Source organism: Phlebotomus papatasi, chromosome 3, assembly GCF_024763615.1.
Source record: "Phlebotomus papatasi isolate M1 chromosome 3, Ppap_2.1, whole genome shotgun sequence".
In the NCBI taxonomy this organism is placed as follows: Eukaryota; Metazoa; Arthropoda; class Insecta; order Diptera; family Psychodidae; genus Phlebotomus; species Phlebotomus papatasi.
The window spans coordinates 31,950,723-31,971,103 of record NC_077224.1 but is presented as its reverse complement, the minus strand read 5'-3'; the positions used below and the strand labels follow the sequence as shown (position 1 = coordinate 31,971,103).

The window sequence follows — 20,381 nt, the reverse complement described above, 5'->3', positions numbered from 1 at the left end:
CTACACACTCGTAGAAATTTCTTTAAAAATGCATTTTTTAAAGAAAATTTCCCCTAGTAGGCAGAAACGTCCGAATTTTTTAAAAAAAAGGCATTTATTGGCGAAAACTGCTTCTAGTGTGTAGACACCATAAAGCCCTTGAGAGACCTATGTCTTAAACCGAGACACGACTAAGCTTGTTTATATCCAAGTCAGTTCTGTATTCATAAACAATTAGTAACTCACGAAACAACGTTAAGTTTCAAGCTATTTTTTATTAAAATGTAAGTTTCTTACTGAGAATGAAACTATTTGTAAATTTATTACATTATTAAATAATATCATAGAAAAACTTGAGTCGTCTCTTTGACATCAACCTTTTACCGGGGTACTGATATAGGGGAAAGTGAAGCAGTTTTGAAATTGGGTTTTTTTTCTTCAATATTTAAATGGAATTGAGCCTAATCGTAATTTAGTTTCGCAATTAGTTTTTTTTAGCTAAATTTTATAAAGTCCAGTTTCATTTAGAAAAATAGGAGAATAGGGTCAAATTCAAAGCTACCCCAGTTTCCCATAAAACATGTATTGTTAAAAATTTTTTTGAGGGCCTCATCCGACATTAGGGTAAAGGCTCATAATTTGGGACAGTCTGCATATAAGCATCTATGTTCCAAGTTTCAAGTGCGATATTTGCGATACTAATTGATTTTTTTTTGATACTCTCTTCTTTTAAGAAGGGTTGTTTAGAAACTTAGCAAGCTATATATCGTCTTATCTTTACTAAAATTAGTTTTATTACGTTTAAAAATAAATTGATATGTAGAGGTGAATTTGACTCTTATTTTGGAAAACTTGGTTATTAATTTGGACAACTTGGCTGTAAATTTGGACAGCTAATTCGCCTCAAGAGGATGCCCATTGTTCTTCATTTCATGAACCAATCTTACCAAGTCCTCTTCCTGTTCATGTAAGGGAAACGTAGAATGATACAAGAAGCCCGGACACTTTCCATATCATTCATTAAAGTAAGTTGACTTCGGGTACTCCAAGTAGGTGCGGATTCGCTCATTCCCTGGCCTTTCCGGAAGCCTTTCAAGGCATTTCTCGCTACATCTCTTTCGTAGAGATGATACTCCTTTGTTTCTCCAGGCATTTACACAACCTAGTCATTACAAAAGCTAAAACTTAACGAAATTTTGAGAGAAAAACACCTGTCCAAAATAAGGAGTGAATGTCTTAAAAAATTTCCCATTTTTCACACAAAAAATCTAATTCATACGGCAAATCTCACTTCAGGTTAAATGTACAAATCACCAGTAACGTGAATCAACACAATATTCAATGAATCAATAATATCACTCAAAAAGAGCTAACATTGTTAGTACTTCACCCAACTTCACCACAGCTAAATAAGACTCATATGTAAACACGAAGTTCTGTCATATTTCTCGTAAGCAATTGCTCATACTGAATTTTCAACAAAACAATTTTAACTTAAATCATATTTAAAATTTAACGTATTTAGTGTTAAAATCTTCCAAAAAGAACAAATATTTAGATAGAATTCATTATTCATCAAATATTGGAATAAAAATCCATCATTTTAATCAATTCATTTTTAGTGTCCAATGTTATCCTCAAAGTGTCCAAAATAAGAAACTGGACAAAATTATGAGCCTTTCCCCGAAGCCTTGTTAAGTTTCTTAGGAAATTGTTTTCAGGAAAACTAAAAATAAATGTTTATGAGAACTTTATGAGAACTGCTATTTAATTTTTTTTTTAATTAAAATATGAGATTATATACAAAGAGATACATCTAGATTAAGTACAGGATGGCGATACTTAATCTGAAGTCATCCTCCGATCGAGATTGCTCGTTGTAATTTTCCATCGATGTGGAGTGTTTTATGGCAACGCGGTGTGTCCCTGACGATAGGGAAGGCACTTTAATGGTCCCCGAGGAATGTATGGCGACAAGTCTTTGGTGGCGGAGGAAGTCACACTCTCTTGGGCTTGCTCACAATCGCATAATCCAGGCCGTTGTACTTGTGGTGATCGAGCTCCGGTGTATCGAGTTGTGTCTGGTTCTGTGGCTTCCGCAATACGCCATATCCCATATAGCTATCATCGGCTAGACGACAGGCTTGAGTATCTGGATCACCCACGATTTCGTAGTCGTCAGAACGGGGCTTGGACACCGGAGGTGTAGGTGGCACAATAGGAATGACGGTTTTGTACGTAGCGGAAACCTTGCTGTTACTCCTGAAAAACTCCAAGCGATCGTAGTCATCGTGCTCCGCAAATTCAGCGTCCGGATTACTCGATTCGACGGGGGCGATAGACAAAGTGGGTCGTGTCACCTAGACATAATTTCAAATTTGAGTCCATTATTTTATACGAGAATGCTAGCTATATCTGAAAGCTGATAAGTGCGCTTTGCTTTTGGACAAGTTTCCATCCCGCCTCGTTCAGAAGGACGAAATAATAAAGGACATTGGGCAAAAATGTATAGGAGTTGGTCTATGTGGCGACCACAGATGGGACTAGGCGCATTTTATAGGTAATGGTGTAGGATGAAAAACTACCGAAACCCAGGACGATATTCGCCGGGAGTCCTTTCCAAAACGCCTTTATCCTTTCGAAAAAAAATACTGTTTTGGCATCGAATTACTAAAGATCGGCTAAACCGATTATGATGAAATTCGGTATGGGGTCAATGTATGACTTAAGCTACTTATCCATGGATACTACCCCCTCCCTCCACCTCTCCTTCCAGTAGCCCCCATACAAAATGTGGACTCTCTTCATTTTAACTTTCCTCTGAGAATAAATAGAAAGCTGAAACTTGGTATGAGATGAAGGTTTATGAAAGCTTCCTTAACCATGTATATAGGCTCCTCCCCCTTCCACTCCTTCTTGTAGCCCCCATACAAAATAATGACATTTTCCACTATAACTCCTCTGTGAAAAGAAGTAGAAATCAGTAATTTCGTATAGGATCAAGGGTAATGGAAGGCTCTTTAACCGTGTGTGTATATATTTCGATTGAGTATTCATTGATTAAATTCGGTTGATAAATCTCTGAGATATAAGGTTTAAAGTTTTGACTTTGAGCTATCATGTTTAAATGTCCCCCTTCGCATGCCATGCATTGTAAAGACATATGCTTTTATGTCCATTTTGCGAATATGCAGTCATTTAATATATTTTACAGTAGACTCTCGCTAATTCGGCTCTTTTAAGATCGGGCTACTTTTTAATTCGGGCAGCGGTTACATTTGAAAAAAGTTTGTTGTCATTTTTCAAGTTTGATTATGATTATCAAATGAATCAAATATGCTCAAATTTGGCATGGTTTGTCTTAGTTTGGTTATGATTTTGCATTATTAAGACATTTTCATGCAATTTACGTTATATGAGACGCTCAGAGCAGAAGTGGACTGTTTTAATAGGGAAATGCATACAAAGGAGACCACTTCTGATCTGAGCGTTTCATATATGAGTGTGTAAACTCAATATCTATATGCAGATGAATAAAAAATCGTTGTATTTCAAAAAGTTTGTCGCCCGAATTTCTGGCTAATTCGGCTGACATTTCGGTCCCATATCCCCGAATTTGAGAGAGTCTACTGTATGTTACAATTTATTCTTTCCCTTGAAAAAAAGACAGTATAAATGCGAACATTTCGTATAAGAGATTTTCTTCAACGAAAACAGTTTTTTCGCTCTAGAACTTTTCCCCCATTGTTTAGAACTTTGGTCCCAGAACAAAAGTTGTTACCTATACCATTGCCTATTCAATGATATAGGTCTCATTGGTGGTCACACCATAGACCACTTTTGCCCATTATCCTTTATCTAGCTAGAATAATCCACTTTGATTTTGTTCATTATTTTTATTAAATTTTTTTTTCACTATTATCTCCCTAAGAAGGCATGATTTATGTTATAAAATTGCATATAATGGTCTTTCTAAAGCTTTATTATAGAAGTATTTGGCTAAAAATTATCCAATTTTTCGGTAATTTAAGATAAAATGACCGAGATTTATAAGATGGTATTGTCGCCATGTTGATTTCTGTCCGCCATTTTGAATAACTGTCAAAACAAAAATCTCATCCGATTGAGCTGAAATTTTAGTATGCTCTAAGTGATGTCAAGGCCTTTTCAGAACATATATAAAATACGACGTAGGTCAAGCGATTGTCTAGATACTGGGGCTCCAAGTTCAAAATTTTGACATTTTCATGAATACAGAACCCGGAGCTTGTCAAAAAATACCCCACGAGCGTTCGAATTTAGGAGACTCTACTGTATAAAACAATAGATTCCAGTTATAATGTTCGGGACAAGTCAATGTAATCCGGCGAGATATTGCAAAGGATTTTTCCATGAAATAATAGACCACGCCCATTTCGTATACTAAAAAATTAAAATATCTTATTAAACCATATTGGCTTGATTGGTTGAATAAAGCACAAGCACATCTGATTAGTAAAGAATTGAAAGGAATAGAATTGAGTGATGCCTTTAACTCACCTTGGCACTCGTCCTCACAAACTCAATCAGATCCTCCTCGGGCGTATGGATCTGCTCAGTGTGTTTCACTTCATCAATACCTAGAGTCCTCCATGCGTCCGTAATTGTCTCAATACTCTCATAGTCTCGTTCTGGAGCCGGTGGAGGTTGTCTCTCACTTTCCGTCGTTTCCGCCGTTGTATTTTCGTGTAGTGGAATGGCAATAGGTTCATAATTAGGTAGATTCCGAAATTTATCCTTTGACGATTCCTCTGGAGCTCCAGGCAATGGGATTGTTAATCCCTTGCGCGGCGGCTTATGGGGAATGTGCTTGAGGAGAGGAATAGAACTGCTGGTGGATACATTATTCAGGGAATCGCTGGAGGAAATGAAACCCCTGATTGAGGCAAAACTCTGATGCAGCGGTGAACTGTCAGTATCCTGGACGGATGGTTGATTAGGTGATGGCGGTAGTGGACTCCTAGAGCCAGCTTCCATCGATAGAGCCGCACTGAGCTGACTCTCTCCACATTCCAAACTCGAGACACTCTCTCCATTGATCAGTTTCTTCATGCACTTCATCTTGCTGGACATACAGCGAAAAATCTCCTGTTGATATGTATAATTGTAAGATAAGTTAGAAATTTGTTTAAAAGGAATATACTACAGAAAGCACAAGCGGTGCATTTTTTTATACCGATTCATAACCGATTTAGACTTGCTAGGAACACTAAGACGTTTTCAAGAAACCTAACATTACCTAAATTTATTTAAAAAAAATACGCTCTCTAGTTTTAATTTTTGACCTAGAAAAAAACTGTTGCCGGTTACACTCAGTCCCGGGATTATGCACATTTTCGGAACTGAAAAAAAAAACACGCGAAATGGCATTATGCATCGAGAAAATTTGCATACCCGCAGGGGCATTCTTTTGAATAAATCGGCCGTAGAACGAATTTCACGCGGAGTAAAAGTAGTCAAAAGATTCAACTGTTTAAATTAATAGAAATGATAGAAATGCATTAACAAACAGTACTTTTTGGCCAGACTTCTTCAAAAAATGGTTAGGTTATTTAAAAATTTTACCTTAATAAAAGAACTAAAAGTTTTATACTGAAAAAGAAGCACAGTGTTTTAAAATTTCCCACGTCGCAATATAGTATACATTCAGGCGTATTTCAAAAATGATTTCAGAAATTGACTCCTAAAAGTAGGCAAACTTGCATAATTGTATGTGCATTATCTCTTCAGATGCATAATCCCGAAGTGCATAATGCCGGGACTGAGGGACTAAACCAACTTTTCCTATTTGACTCTTACGAAGAGTATAATTCCTAATTATGACATAATAATATGACGTCCTATCTACAAATAAGTGAACTCCTAAAATCTTGTATCGGCCAGGCCAAGTGAATGAAACTGTGAAAGAGTTAGCTTCTAACAAGGGAGGTCATCGAGTCATCAAATTCTGATTGGCTTCATATTAAGAACATAGACGGGGATGGGCATCATTTGTGTCATACTCAAAAAGTGCTAATTTTTTTTTCCTTTAAGAAAAGCGACCAGAATGATTGCATTCAAAACTGTATAATAAAGAAAATCCTAGAACCAGCAGGTGCAGCAGTGGCGTAGCGAGCAAGCGGACGGTGTTTATAACGCAAAGGTCTCGAGTTCGATTCTTGCTTAGCGCCGTTTTATTTTTTATTTATTTTTTATTCCTATTATTTTTTTCACCATATAATTTATTTATCGTTTTTTTTTAATCACTGACCGTTTTGTTTTATCATTAATATAGCAATATTTCCTTTGCACTGTAATATACTCCTAATATGAATGCTTAACTCAAGTAGCGTTTTAAAAGCTCTTTTACGCGTTTGCTCATTTTAAATTTTTTTTAAGGAATAGAAATTAAGAATTCATCCTCATATGGTCTTATTTGTCTCAGATATAGCGTTATTTTTATTTATTTTTTAAATCATTTGCCTAAGCAATGTGTCTTGCAAAATAATAAATCATTAAATCTATGTGTGTACAAAGGATAGAGAATTATTATAGTCAATAATCTGCACAAAATCAAGATATGTTGAATTTTGCTATATTTGAAAATTCAATTCAATATTGTTTTGTAAAAGCTTATTGGGAGCCTTTGCTTAAATTGATTGTGAGCAAGCATGTGGCAAATTAATTTTTTTATATGGAGCTATTTGAAGCCAATTCCTAAATTGATCTCGAACTCAGCTCACAGTGCTCCGAGGAAAAAACTTATTTAGACAAAAATTTAGTATATTTATCCCTCCATACGGAAAGTTATCCTATAATACGGAAACACTTCTCACTTTTTTGTTATTTAGTGTAACGGTCGCGAGTGCAAAAAAAATTCCCATATAAATTTAAATCGAAGTATGAGAAAGTGGCTTCAAATTTCAGGAAACTTGCCAGGGGCGTGATTGTGAGTCATACTATAATTCGATATGCTCATAGTGAATATTGTCCTCTGTTTTAATATTTAATAGCTATGTAGGACAAATAAGACCATATGAGGATGAATTCTTAATTTATATTCCTTTAAAAAAAGATTAAAATCAGCAAACACGTAAGAGCTTTTAAAACGCTACTTTAGTTAAACAATTATATTAGGAGTAACAGTGCAAAGCAAATATTGCTATATTAATTTAAAAAAAAAACGGTCAGTGATTAAAGAAACGATGAATAAATGTATATCTGATAATAAAAAATAATAGGAATAAAAAAAACAAATAAAAAATAAAGCGGCGCTAAGCAAGAATCGAACTCGAGACCTTTGCGTTATAAACACCGTCCGCTTGCCCGCTGCGTCACTGCTGCAGCGGGCAGCACCTGCTGGTTCTAGGAATTTCTTTATCATATACAGTTTTGCATGCAATCATTATGCTTGCTTTTCTTAAAGGAAAAAAAAAATTAGCACTTTTTGAGTATGACACAATCCTTATGATGCCCATCCCCGTCTATGTTCTTAATATGAAGCCAATTAAAATTTGATGACTCGATGACCTCCCTTATAAGAAACATGTGTTGTGGTTCCCTTACTACATATTTTTCTACACCTCAAGACGCGTTTTCGAGCAATCCCAGTAAACATGGTTTTGGAGGGGAAAAATTGGGTCCAATTATGGGGAGTCCCCCGAATGTCTCAAGTCTCTATTTCCAAACGTTTGGCCTCTAGGGGTATAGAGTCGGCAGCCGGACGGACAGACGGACAAAAAACTTGACGTCAAAAAAAACCCGAAATATCCAAAATTGTGCCAAAATATGACTCCTTTTAGGGGGTAAGGCGTCGAAATATATTATACAGGGGCCCATCAAGCCTAATAAAAAGTAAAGATACTTTTCACTTTTCCTTTTAAAAATTTTGCAGATATTGCACCGCGACTTAAACAAATTTTCTCGTAGTTTTTGTATTATTTCGGCGAGCATTATGAAATATGTCTTTTTAGATAGCTTATAAAGCACAATTTCGAAATATATTAAAATGATAAGTCAATTCTCTTTAGGAAAAAACTTGCCAATAGTCTTCAGTGTCTCCATGCAAAAACGTATTTAAAAATGAAATGTCGAGAGGCCCCTAACTATAATAACTCAAAATCGATGAATTCTATACTGCTCTTTCTATAGAATTCATGCAGCAAAAAACTTTTAAAAACAAATCAATGCTCATGGCGAAGATGGTATAACTATCTCATCGCATCTATATAACACTATAAGAAGTTTTCATGAGTATTTGGAATATTGTAGCAAATTGTTCACGCTTGAGCAGGAAAACTATCAGAATTTCAGCAATGCCATATATTTCATAAATTTCCCTGGTGTATAGGGTCAGTCATTAAAATTTTTCCCCAAAGAGCGTTATCATATCAAAAAGCGATATGTTATCAAAAATTGTTTCTGCAATTCCATCACAAGATTACTTCCCAAAACAGTTCAAAACCCAAAAGTTGTTACTTTTCCAAAACCTGGAAAACTGTCAAGCATTGCTGTTAACTTAAGACCCATCAGCCTTCTTTCATCACTTAGCAAAGTTATAGCAAAGGTTGATAGAATATCCCTTTACATTGATAAGAATAACATTTTACCAAACGAACAATATGAGTATCAAGACTATTCTTAGATATTGAATAAACATTTATAATATTAATAAAATAAAGAAAAATTCGAATAAACAAATTGTTGTATAAATTAATTAAATTCAAATGTCATTGTCACATTGTACTCGTACTCAATAGTTACCTTAAAAATAGATATATCACAGTTAATATATCACATTTAGAAAATTTCATCCAAAAGAAATAAAAGCAGGTTGTCCTCAAGGAACAATTTTGTAACCAATACCATTTTCATTTCATTTTATTCTAATTTCAACTACTTTTACATTTGCAAACGTTACTAAACTATATAACTTCTCAAGAAAGGATTGAAGAAAATCAGACATTACCACAAAATGTAATTCTATATACTAAATTCATATTTTTTCAAAATGATATATTCAAATCAATCCAAATAAAATTTTACTAATTAAATATATATATAAAAAAAAAAACAAGAAAACTTAATTCCCCAACACAAATATTGTTAAACACAAAAATAAAAATAAATAAATAAAAATCTTTAGGAATTACGATATACATGACTAAAATACAATATTACTGTAAGTAACTTAATTTAAAATAATCCAAAATTAGTATTAGAAAAAAATAACAATTTATAAAAGTAAACAACAAACAATGAAAATTTGGAAATTGATATTTCCAATCATAAAAATCAAATAATTAAAAATAAAAGTATAAAAATGGCAATAAATGAGAAATACAATCCTGACACTAAAAGAAATGTTAAATAAAAACTTACATGAAACAGAAAATAATTCTACAATCGAAGGATATGAAACTTTTGTTGAAAGGATTATTATAGTAAATGAGATTGTTAAGAATTTCACCCAATGGCAAAGCAAAATTCGCAGAATGCTCGAACTTATTAGGAATAAATATTTGAGGGTTAAAAGTCAGTCAATATAATTTAAGAAAAAAAATCTGTGAGAAAAATGAATCCTTACCTGTGGATTAGCGTGATCTAGGCGAAAGATACCCTCCCCTGTCTCGCACTTGCGTCCCGCCTCAAAAGTAAAGTTTCCATCACGGTATCCATACTTCCGGATGAACCGGTATGGCCACTTAGCAATGATGACTGATTCATCTTCAAATGATCGCAATTGGAGCTCCACTGTAGTCAAGGCCAGACGATAGGGTTTCATGGGCAGGTTGCAGCGTATGGAAGTGTCGGAGGGAATGAGTTTAACTGTGAAAATGCCATCGCTGTAGGATGAACAATACAAATCGTTATCCTCTTCTATGGCAGAACTCCGATTCAAGCCACAGGTTGTCTTTTCATTGAAAGCCACCGTTTGCAGGGCGGACAGCCACTTCTTGAGTTCTTCCTCACCATGTGTGCCCACCGTCACATTCTCCGTCTTTGTGACGATATGAATTAAATTGGCCGGCGGTGCCTCCGATGTAATCTTTACGCAATTTTCCAAAGTGACGATCCGCGGGTTTTTGTCAGTCTCAGAATCCGCAATCTCCAATCGCTCGATCCCATGGCGGCTGGCTTTGAACAGCAGGCAGTACTTGTGATTAGATGATTTCTGCAAAACAAAAAAGAGCCCAGGCTAGACAATTAGTACGACAAAAGATGCTAATTGGTGCAATTGGCAGGCACTCCAACCTTCTTTGAGATGCGATTTTTGGACTGCGCTTGAATTATCACAGATCCCGCACACACAGGAGCGTCCACATCCATTTTTCTGCATAGGGCACTTTTATCATTCCCTTGTCCACCTACTGTCACAAAATTAATCACAGAGAGAACAACGGCAGACTATTTTTTACAAAAGATTTTGCAGATAAATGCGTATTGCTCACTGTTCACATTTCCTTTCTTCGCTGATGACTGTCAGAAGATATTGCGACATTCTTCGATATCGGCCATTTTGAAATGACCGTTGGAAATCTCTCACACCGTTAAAAATGGTTAGCATCAGCATTAAATGATAGGGTAAGTGTGCCAAATTCCGGACAGCTTGCAATTTCGGCCACTTTTTTTCCTCGAATTTCCATGAACTTTTAGATTTTACGTACTCTAGAGATTATACAATGCAAAAGAATAACAAAAAATGTAACTTCGACAAACGAGATGACGTAAAAAAAAGACATTTAAAGAAATCCCGAAGGGCAAGGAACTATGAGAATGAAGGTGGCCGAAATAGGGCACCAAAGCTATGTCTACATTTTTATTCATTTTAAAATGTATTAAGAATGATTTTAGAGTAAATAAAGACAGTAAACTCTTTACAAGGTTCCAAGCAACACTCTTTCAGAAGAAAGAATTAAAAAAATCAATTTGTATTTAAAATATTACATTTCAAACTTGAGACTTTGACGCTTGCATCCAACTATGCCGAAATTTGGCACTCTTACCCTACACCAGCCCAGCCCAATGAGCTTTTGGTATTGACTTTTAGGCAACTTGGCAGGGGCTTGGCCTCTAGCCTAATGCCCTAGGCACACTTACGACTTAAGCCAAGAGACGACTTAAAATAATTATAATCAAAATAACGACTTGATTAAATTTCAATAAGTTTCCCACTAACGTAAGCTGTCTCTCGGATTAAACCGAGAGACGGATTAGTCGTAGGGTGGAGTAACCACTTATCGCCACTTTTAGGAAAAAGTGAAATTAATTGTATTATAACTTTTAACCCCTTATTATCAGATAACTCAAATTTGACACAAAGCTACTTAGATATATTGGCTCAGGATTAGTCAAAACAATTGTCCTACAATTTAACGCGGGAGTATCTAAAAACCTGATTTTTATTAACAATGCAAAAATAACCACTTCGTCGCCATTTTTTACCACTTTTCGCCAGTTTTGTAACCACTTCTCGCTACCCACTTGGAAAAATTCAAACTCGATTATTTTGGGCAATATTATGCAAAGAACACATTCAGCATTTCTTTTTCCTCATGTCCACCTTATTATTGTTCTTATTAAATGATTTTTCTTCACTTTTATTTGAGAAATCAAATTATTAGACTAGAAAGTAAATAAAGCAAATTTGACAACTGAGAATGTATGAAGTGAAGTTAGCGTCGCCTATTGAAAAGCAATGGCGACAGGTGGTGAATCAATTTTATAACATTACCACTTTCCGCCATGGCTTATTTTTATATAAAAATAATATAAAATGAAATATTAACTAACCAAATAAAAATTTTATGTATTCGCCGAATGTAAGTAAATGTTCAATTAGCAGATTATTTATTCAAAAATTAAATTTTGTTCGTTAAAAGTTACATGACACTTACTATATTTGGTAAGAAATATTGGATTCGATGCACTTACTTAAAATATTCCTCTAAAAAATGCCTAAACATTTAAATTCAAAACAAAAAATTAGTGTTTTTCGACTCTATAGCAGCAATAAAATTACAAGTAAAAAGGGACAGATAATCCTAACCGGCTTATGTAGGTGAGATTCTTAACGTGAGCTAACTCGGAGTGCATGCAAATTCGATTTAGAGCTGAAGTTGGGAGACGCCATTCAGTTATCTTGAATCAAATTCGCGAAATTATACAAATTTTGTATTTAAACCAAAATATCAAGGATTTGGATGAACTGGCACAAAAGTGATATATGGGTGAAATGTAGACCAGAATGTTCTCTATAATTTTCCCATAGAACATGATCTCATCGATTACTCAGAAGCCAAGATAAGCGAGGTTTTTTGTTTCTTAGCTTGTTTTTTTCATCCAGAGTGCCCCAAGTGTTCATTTGATGAACTTCAACTATATCAAAGAATTGTTGTATTTTGTGAGACTTTCCATTTAAAACCCTATTTTAAGTGTCTTGGTCGAGAAGAAGTAGTTAAATTGGTATCTGAGTGGTTTCAAAGCGTTATTATGGGAAAAATCAATTTTTTCACACTTAAACGACAAAATCGGACAGATCGCATTATCTGATCGAAAAATGATGTATGGACGAAATGTAGAGACAAATGTCCTCTATAATTATGTTGAAGTAATCATCAAAATCGGTTTAGCGACAGTCGAGATAATTGAGATTATGTGATATTGAAATTGGTTTTTCGACTGTGGCGCCCCTGGTGTTGGTCCCACGAAGTTCAAATATTCTAGAAAGTTGTAGCATTAGGTGAGACCTTTCGTATAAGCCCTCATTCATCAAAATCGGTCACATAGAACCGGAGATATGATTTTTTAAATTTTGTGAACTTTGACTCCTCATATCTCCAAATCTGTTTTAACCACAGCGCACTTACGCCCTATTTTGGAAACGTCCTAGACTGGACTACAACACTCTGAAATTTGATTAACTTGCACAATGCTGTTTTTGAGAAAAATTACTTTGAATTTCGATGAATTTTGACGCTATCACAGCGCCACCTGTGGTGACTTTTTGAACTTCCATCTGAAAGCGCTCATCGAGACGAAACCAAAAAGGTAAAATTTAGGTCGCTATGTTAATTAGAACCGGAGATAGAGGCCGGTCAATGTTCGAACTTTGACCCCTTATAGCTCGGGTCAGGGGTTATGGATCGACTTAAGGTTTTTTTTTGTTTGATAGGTATAATCAACGGCTACAACATACTAAAATTTCAGCCCGATTGCATAAGGCATTTTTGAGTTATTTAACTTTTAAGATTTAAAAATTTTCTTTTTAATAATAGCGCCCCTAGCGGTGGTTTTATGAACTTGTGATGTTAGAAGGGGAAGTGGCATTTCATGAGAGCTTTCCAAAAAGCCCTCATTTTTTAAATTCTGACAATTAGAACTGGAGTTATGGCCATTTTAAGAAATTTTTTTGGACCCTTATAGCTCGGGTCAGGGGGGTCGGGGGACCTTAAGTTTGGTATTGATGGAAAGCTCTGAGGCCCAGCTATAACATACTAAAATTTGAGCCCGATCGATGCCATAGGGGCTGAGCTATTGAGAAAACAAAAAAGGGGTGTATTCAAAATGGCGGAAGGAGGGGTGGGGGGGTGGGGGTCAATGCACCAAGTTGCAATTTTCACCCGATATATAACCTTTGGGGAATCAGTGGCGCAATAGGCAAGACCGTTGGCTCTTGGGCGGATCGATTCCCTGGCTCGACTTACTGTTGTGAGTTCGAGTCCCGCCCGGTGCAAAGATCTGAATGTCTAATTTAGACAATTTTCATATGTTAATAACGTAATATAATGCACCGCCTACGCCCAACAATTCCGGGAGCATAGAAGAAGCATCCACAATACGGGGAAGGCGCTCCTGGGCGAGTCTACAAACGGACTAGCAGGTTCTTCTAACACGGGATATGGACATTGTAAAAATGATTACCTTTGTAATGAATATATCTCGATACGATTAATAATAATAACCTTTGCCGAAAACCGCAAGTCGATATCTTTTTTAGTTTAGGAGCTATTAAGCTCCAAAGAGCGGCCGGCCGGCCGGCCGGCCGGGAACGTAAATTAGCCACATATATATTCGTGATCAGGAAGTGGCGAAACACATTTTGGCCAAGTTTGAGGTCGATCGGACGACATGAAATTTTGTTAGGATTATAGTAGGTGAGATTGTTAAGAATCTCACCTAATATGAACTTTATATTGTAAGACGAATCGGTTCCGCGGCCAAAGTCCCTGCCGTTATTATGAATTCCCAGAGACTGATTGGGTGCACAACGTGCCTTGTCCCTAGGGTTAGCCCTCTGAGTGGGAGGTGAAGGGTGTGCATCTTTAATCAGAGAGCGATCATGCCTTCCGATGGTATAATGCTCTGAGCCGACAGTCAGTTGATCCTGAGCTACGAGTACATCAACACACCCTTAACAAGAGTAATCTTGACGGGCCACCATCACCAGTTGTGCTACTATGCCCGATTTCCAAGTCCTCGGTTATTTTGATCCCACAATATCTCAAGTATTTCTAGTATATTATATTATTTAAGTAAGGGTTAATTCAACCCTTCCTGTATTAAAAGCTGGAAGACAAAAGGTAGTTTTCGATGGGTGAAAGTGTAAAATGGGAGTTGGACGATGCATTGAGTAAAGTGAGCAACAGCGCAGGGTTCATGTCACGACTCTTCTCGTTCTCTTTTAAAGCCCACTTTCTCGGTGCATATTGCGCGAATATTGCATTTTCAAGTTTTAGTTCTCTCTCAGCCGTTGCGTTGTGATGATTTCTGTTCGACGGTGAAGTGTCTTTTTTATACTTGAGGGGCAACAGAGCAAAAATTTTCTTCAGTACAATTGAAAAGTTTTTCATATCAATAAGATAAAACGATTTTTTTTTTAAAAAGGATCACAATAGTATAGGGGGGTAAAAACTAGTAGAAAGCGGAAAGAAAAGTGATGGTGGATTTCCGGTTGAAAGGAAATGGGAGCTTTTTCTTTGTGAAAATTGCACCGGGGCTTTTTTTTTCGAAGGGGGGATAACGTTTAAAATTTACTCTATGGTGAATAGAAGAATTTTTCCACAGACTTTATTTGTTGGAGATGCTTGAAAATGACGAAGTTCCTCGGTGATAGAGTGAAATTGAATATTTGTCGGAATTGTTGGTGTCTTGTGTGTTGGTATTAAATGCAGAGTCAACGACAAAATGCATTTGTAGGCATACTTTTTGCAATACACTCTACACCAATTATGTGCATAAAATACTGGATTATTCATCGTCATCATTGCATTCGACTAGTGGCTATTGCATTGCCTTTTCTGTATTTCTTTCATCTGCTGACTAAAGGGAAATCTTGCACAGAGGGCAGAGAATTTTTCCTGTAAAATTTAAAAAAAAAAAAAAGAAAAACGAAAATTATTTTCACCACAGGAAGAGAGACATGGTAGCAAAAGGAGAAAGGCCATTTTTGTTGGAAGAAAGAGATAGAGAGCAATTGGGGTATAGTGGCAAAATTGCACTTTGTTGGATACCCCCACAATGGATGCAACGGAGAAGACTTTTCGTGTGCGCCTTGATCCGAAAATGAGACACAACTGCAAGCCAACATGGCAATTTATAATATGAAAGAAATCTAGGGAAGATTTTATTAATAAATTTCGTGCGGTACAACTTGGGTATATAACATTCCTTGTGCCCATGCAGAAAATATAATCGACGTCAATATTAAAAACGGCAACATTAAAATAAAACGTAGTTTTCAACGGAGACCCCATCTCTCCCCACCAACACACACACACTCCACTGCACTTTCCTCGCGGGCGCCCTCTGTATGTGTCAGCAATCACAAGTGCTTACGCGTGCTCGGTGGTGTGTGTTAATTTCGAGATAGAGATAATTATATTAGCGATTTATTAATAAAATTCGCAAGAATGCAATATAGCATCCATTGGACGTTCACACGAAATCACTCCGTCGTATTTAGTCATTTAGTGCGAAATCCGGGCAAGGAGACAATTTTCCTCAGAAGTGGGATGCATACTCTATCTACCCTCTAGCTTGAAGAAACTGATTTATTTGCAGGAAAAAAAATGCCACATAGCATAACGTCCCAGCCACGATCGCTGAAAATCACTCAATGAAAAGAATACGAATTTGAGGCAGAAACTTGTGCATCCGTCCTTGCTAGTTAATTGTGTCAGGGACAATTTAAATCCATACATAAATAGTGCCACTGCATAAAACAGCGATGAAAAAATAAATATATTTTGGGAGATAAAGAGACTGCAGATAGTAACAATGTCATACCCCCCCCCCCCGGCCATCCCGGCAAATCCTCTCACAAAAATTGCCCATACAATTGAGATAATTAATTCATCTAATTTTTATTCACCACCTATGTGTTGTATGGATATAGCTCATTGTGCATCATGACAAATTGCATTTAATATTGACGATAGTGCTCAAATAATTTCCTGTGCAAACTTCAACTGCATCAACTGGCAGTGGCTATACACTTGAGAATTCATGTAGGTGGAATGGAATTTTGTGAAGAGACTTTGAGTACGCAAATTGAGGAAAATTTCGGAAAATTTTTTATCTCAAAATCTATAAACACGCCATATCCTCTGTGCAAGGCACCTGCCCTGAAAAAAAAATGCAGAAGAAACCCATTCAAAAACCTTCGTCTACAATGCCTCCTCAACATCGAGACGGATAAATGTACGGGTAAAGAAACTATCTGACGAGGAGAGAATGTGTTGTGCAGAAAAGCTCTCATCCCACTTATGTGGTTCCTGCATCTTTTGTGACTTTGGTGCGTTCGAGTCTGCATTAAAAAAGAGCAATATCAAAAGAGTTTGAAAGAAAAAAAAACTCACCGAATGCGTGTGTGTGGATCCAATTGGGTAAGTGGATATAATTTGCTATTTTTGCAATACTGATTCATATTATTGTGTCTGCGTCTGATAGCTCATCTGGGTCTTTGACCTTTCTCTCCCTCCCGACCGCGAATAACTGACCATTCGCATGAAAGTGTGAAAAAGCACCACCGAACAGAGACAACTTTCCACGACACGGATCGATTTTCATTGTGAAAACGTCCTCTCCTTTCTGGGCAGCTTTCTGCCATTCATGCTGTCTCTGTCTCCGGCGGAGGTCGAGATTCATCTCTCGGGCGTCAGTCGTAATATGCGTTTTGTGGGTGCAGGATAAAGGGTTGACATTGGCTGCAAGGAAAACTGCATCTGCAGGCGGGTGGTCCTCCGGGATTTATCAAGTTCCATATACGGTGAATTTACTTAGATGCTTTTGAGTCATTCCTAATGCACTTACACAGAACGTCTCATGCGGATGCACCAAAGCTTTCATCTTAAAGTATACGAAACGCATCTGCGTGTGATAGGGTTTGATTGCAAAAGTTTATGCCCTCAAAAAGTGTCTGACTCCATCATTCTTTGCCCCATTCGCGCTCCCCAAAAAATCCATCTCTCTGTCTCGCCGTTACCCTCTCAATCTCTCCTTCTTGCTCAACCACGCTTATGCACAGAAGGTGTACATATAGACGACTATATACAATCATATACACATAAGTACGAATCGATAAGAACTGTCTGTGTTACAGCCAGACAGCCAGATACATAATTCTGCACACTGCTTCTATATAGAATGACTGGGTATATTGCGAAAAGTATACACTCCGTATAGAAAATATGAATATAGGCATCATTATATGCATGCTATAGGCACTCCACTGTATATGGTGATGTTGGATGTGGACTTGTGCACTCTGGCTATGGAATTGTATGCGAAAAAGGAACATTTGTGCTCTGGGATTTCTTTCGTCGTTCCCTCTACAAAATATTTGTGCATTGGCAGCCAACCTCTCTTTTGCCTTGCACCAATTTCCCGTCGCGGGACAGAGTTGAATAATCTCTTTCCTCTGCACGCAGATTTTCTCGCTCTCCTCCACCCCATTCCGTCTGTGTATTGGACTCCGGAGGAGTGCTCGCGAAGATGCATAGGGTGATCACTTCACCATATACAAGAATCGTTCTAATTTCCCATCACACTGTCCCACGCACCATTGTCCGGTCAGTAACCAGGCCCTTTCAGTCTAAATCTGACACTACAACCTCTTAATCTGCACTACATTAATATACTTCAGTTCTTGGAGGAATACCTTCCTAGGATTTAAAACACCTTAAGGTGACTAAGATCTTGAACTTAGCAGAGCTTTCAACTTTTCAGAATCTTAAATCATCTTTGTACTTTCAACAAATCTCTGAAGCAAAAAACACGAATGTTTTGTAGTAATTGAGAAGTAAATTTAATGCAAATGACATACGTTCGTCCAAATAATATTGCTTTAGGAAATTGCATATTAACACTGATAAAACATTATGCTACATATGGTGGAAGCATTTAACAAAATTTCCTTGTACTTCATTCATCGGGTCAGCCGGGTTATTCAACCAACCTCCATTGAATTCCAAAGATTAAAGTTTTGCGATTAGAATACGTCTGCGAATAATTAATAAAATTATTTTTACAATCAACGCTCCGTTATCCGGATGATTAACCCTTCAAGGACGATTGGAACACCGGTGTCTCATAAAGAAAATAATTTATCCTGACTACCTAAAGTTATTTTTTTTTTCTTATATTTACACGTAATTGCAAAGTAGAAGATCGAAGGAATCTAGGATATTTCTTGAAAGTCTACAGCTATTTGCTATATAGTAATTTTTTAAACTCAAAAATTACGAATTTTTAAATTCTTATACAGAGAAATTATTTTAATTATTTTTTATACTTCCAATTTTTTTTAAAGTAAAACCGTTTTGGAATAAAAAACTACAATACTCAAACATTATATTTTTCATTAAAGTGAAAATTATCTGCCATTGCTATCGTCAGAAAAATTATTTAAATTTTTGATCTAATTTTGTCCCTATTGTTCATAGAGACAAAAACTACACCAAATGAAACTCTGTTGGCTTTGCAAAGTTTAGATGTAAAACGTTTCACAAGTTTTGTTTATTGGTTTCATTTTTATTGCTAATTTTCGGTCTGCGAAAACTGTCTTGTCGTTAAAGTGTTAAGGGTGAAAATGATAGATGGAAATGCATATGAAGATGGATTTTTTTCGAATTTCTTTAGTGTTTAATAAGGTTAATAAGTGGTATCCGTATATTGGAGAGTTGACTGTTTACTTGCATATTACAGGGATCAGTTTGACCCCAGATTCTGCAGAATTAAATGATGTGTAGTTAACTCGATGGCCTTTACTAAGAAAACATTTTTGGTGTCTTAGAGGATTCGAACTCGCGACAATTGTATTGCTTTAAAGCAAATGAATTATCAAAATAGGCTTGTTGTCAGTTTCAGAGTTTTCTCAAATTAATTCTTTCAAAGAGATTAACACTTAAGCCTATACGTCGGGAAAGAAAGCCATAAAGAATTCACCAAGTAAAGTATTGCCACACGAGATTGTTGCGTTCTAGAATAGAAACTGACAAGAATTCAACTACTAGGCCTCTAAAAAAACTACTTTATCATAATGAACAAATGAACCGAAAACCTTTCAGAAAGTTGAATTATATATCTTTGATCCTACGGAAAATTTATGTAAGTTTAAAAAAAATTCATATTTATAATAAGGTGGGGTAGCTGGATCGTTTTCCGAAGAGTGCTACTTAAACGCTTGTTTTTGGACTGATGAAATTCTTTTTACTTCTTCTAAATCCATAGAATTATTCACTGTTTCATTCAGAAACGTACTATGAAAAAATATCAAAAAATTTTAAAGAAAATTTATAAAATAATGATAATACTGAAATAAGTCAGCATGTACTAACTGGGTCGCCTTTTCGCTAATTCACTTTCAATTAAACCTTTGGATTTAAAATACTTTTTTTCACAAGGAAAAAAACAAAAAAATATTGTCAATCAACTAGCTGTCATTAACGAAAATATCACTGCTAGAAAATTTTTAGTGAAGAACCCAGCTGGCACAAGATTGAAATAAGTCGATTACACTCACTTATTTAATGGATAAAAATATTATTTTTGCTTTTTCTCAAACTTGAATAGTTATATTATGTTACTGTAGTGACTATATTACGGAAATAAAAATATTATTTTAAGTGGATTAGTCATAAACGATGCAGATAGCGTAGCGCCCGAATTAGCACACTTGACTATACTATTGTAATTGCTTTTTTATATATATAGCTTATATAACTGGTTAACTTACCCCCGTAAACTTTCGTATTGAAATCATACATATTTTTAAGTTAGTACTAAGTACCAGGATTATCTCTAAAAATGTTTCTAGTATTAGAAAAAAATTCCCTTTTTTTCTAGAAAACTGAATCAGTATGAACGAAATTGATAAGAATTTA

The 20,381-nt window shown here is 36.0% G+C and overlaps 1 protein-coding gene across 1 annotated transcript; it reads right to left on the bottom strand.

The window, feature by feature from the left end:
• Window positions 1-1,740: 1,740 nt before the first annotated feature.
• On the bottom strand, window positions 1,741-10,524 carry LOC129805275 (docking protein 3). Its single transcript, XM_055853077.1, has 4 exons — window positions 10,252-10,524; window positions 9,584-10,171; window positions 4,519-5,106; window positions 1,741-2,339 (listed from the first exon to the last, which is right to left on the bottom strand). The coding sequence occupies exons 1-4, from the start codon at window positions 10,324-10,326 to the stop codon at window positions 1,977-1,979; spliced, it is 1,614 nt and encodes a 537-aa protein (XP_055709052.1). The 5' UTR covers window positions 10,327-10,524; the 3' UTR covers window positions 1,741-1,976.
• Window positions 10,525-20,381: the final 9,857 nt, after the last annotated feature.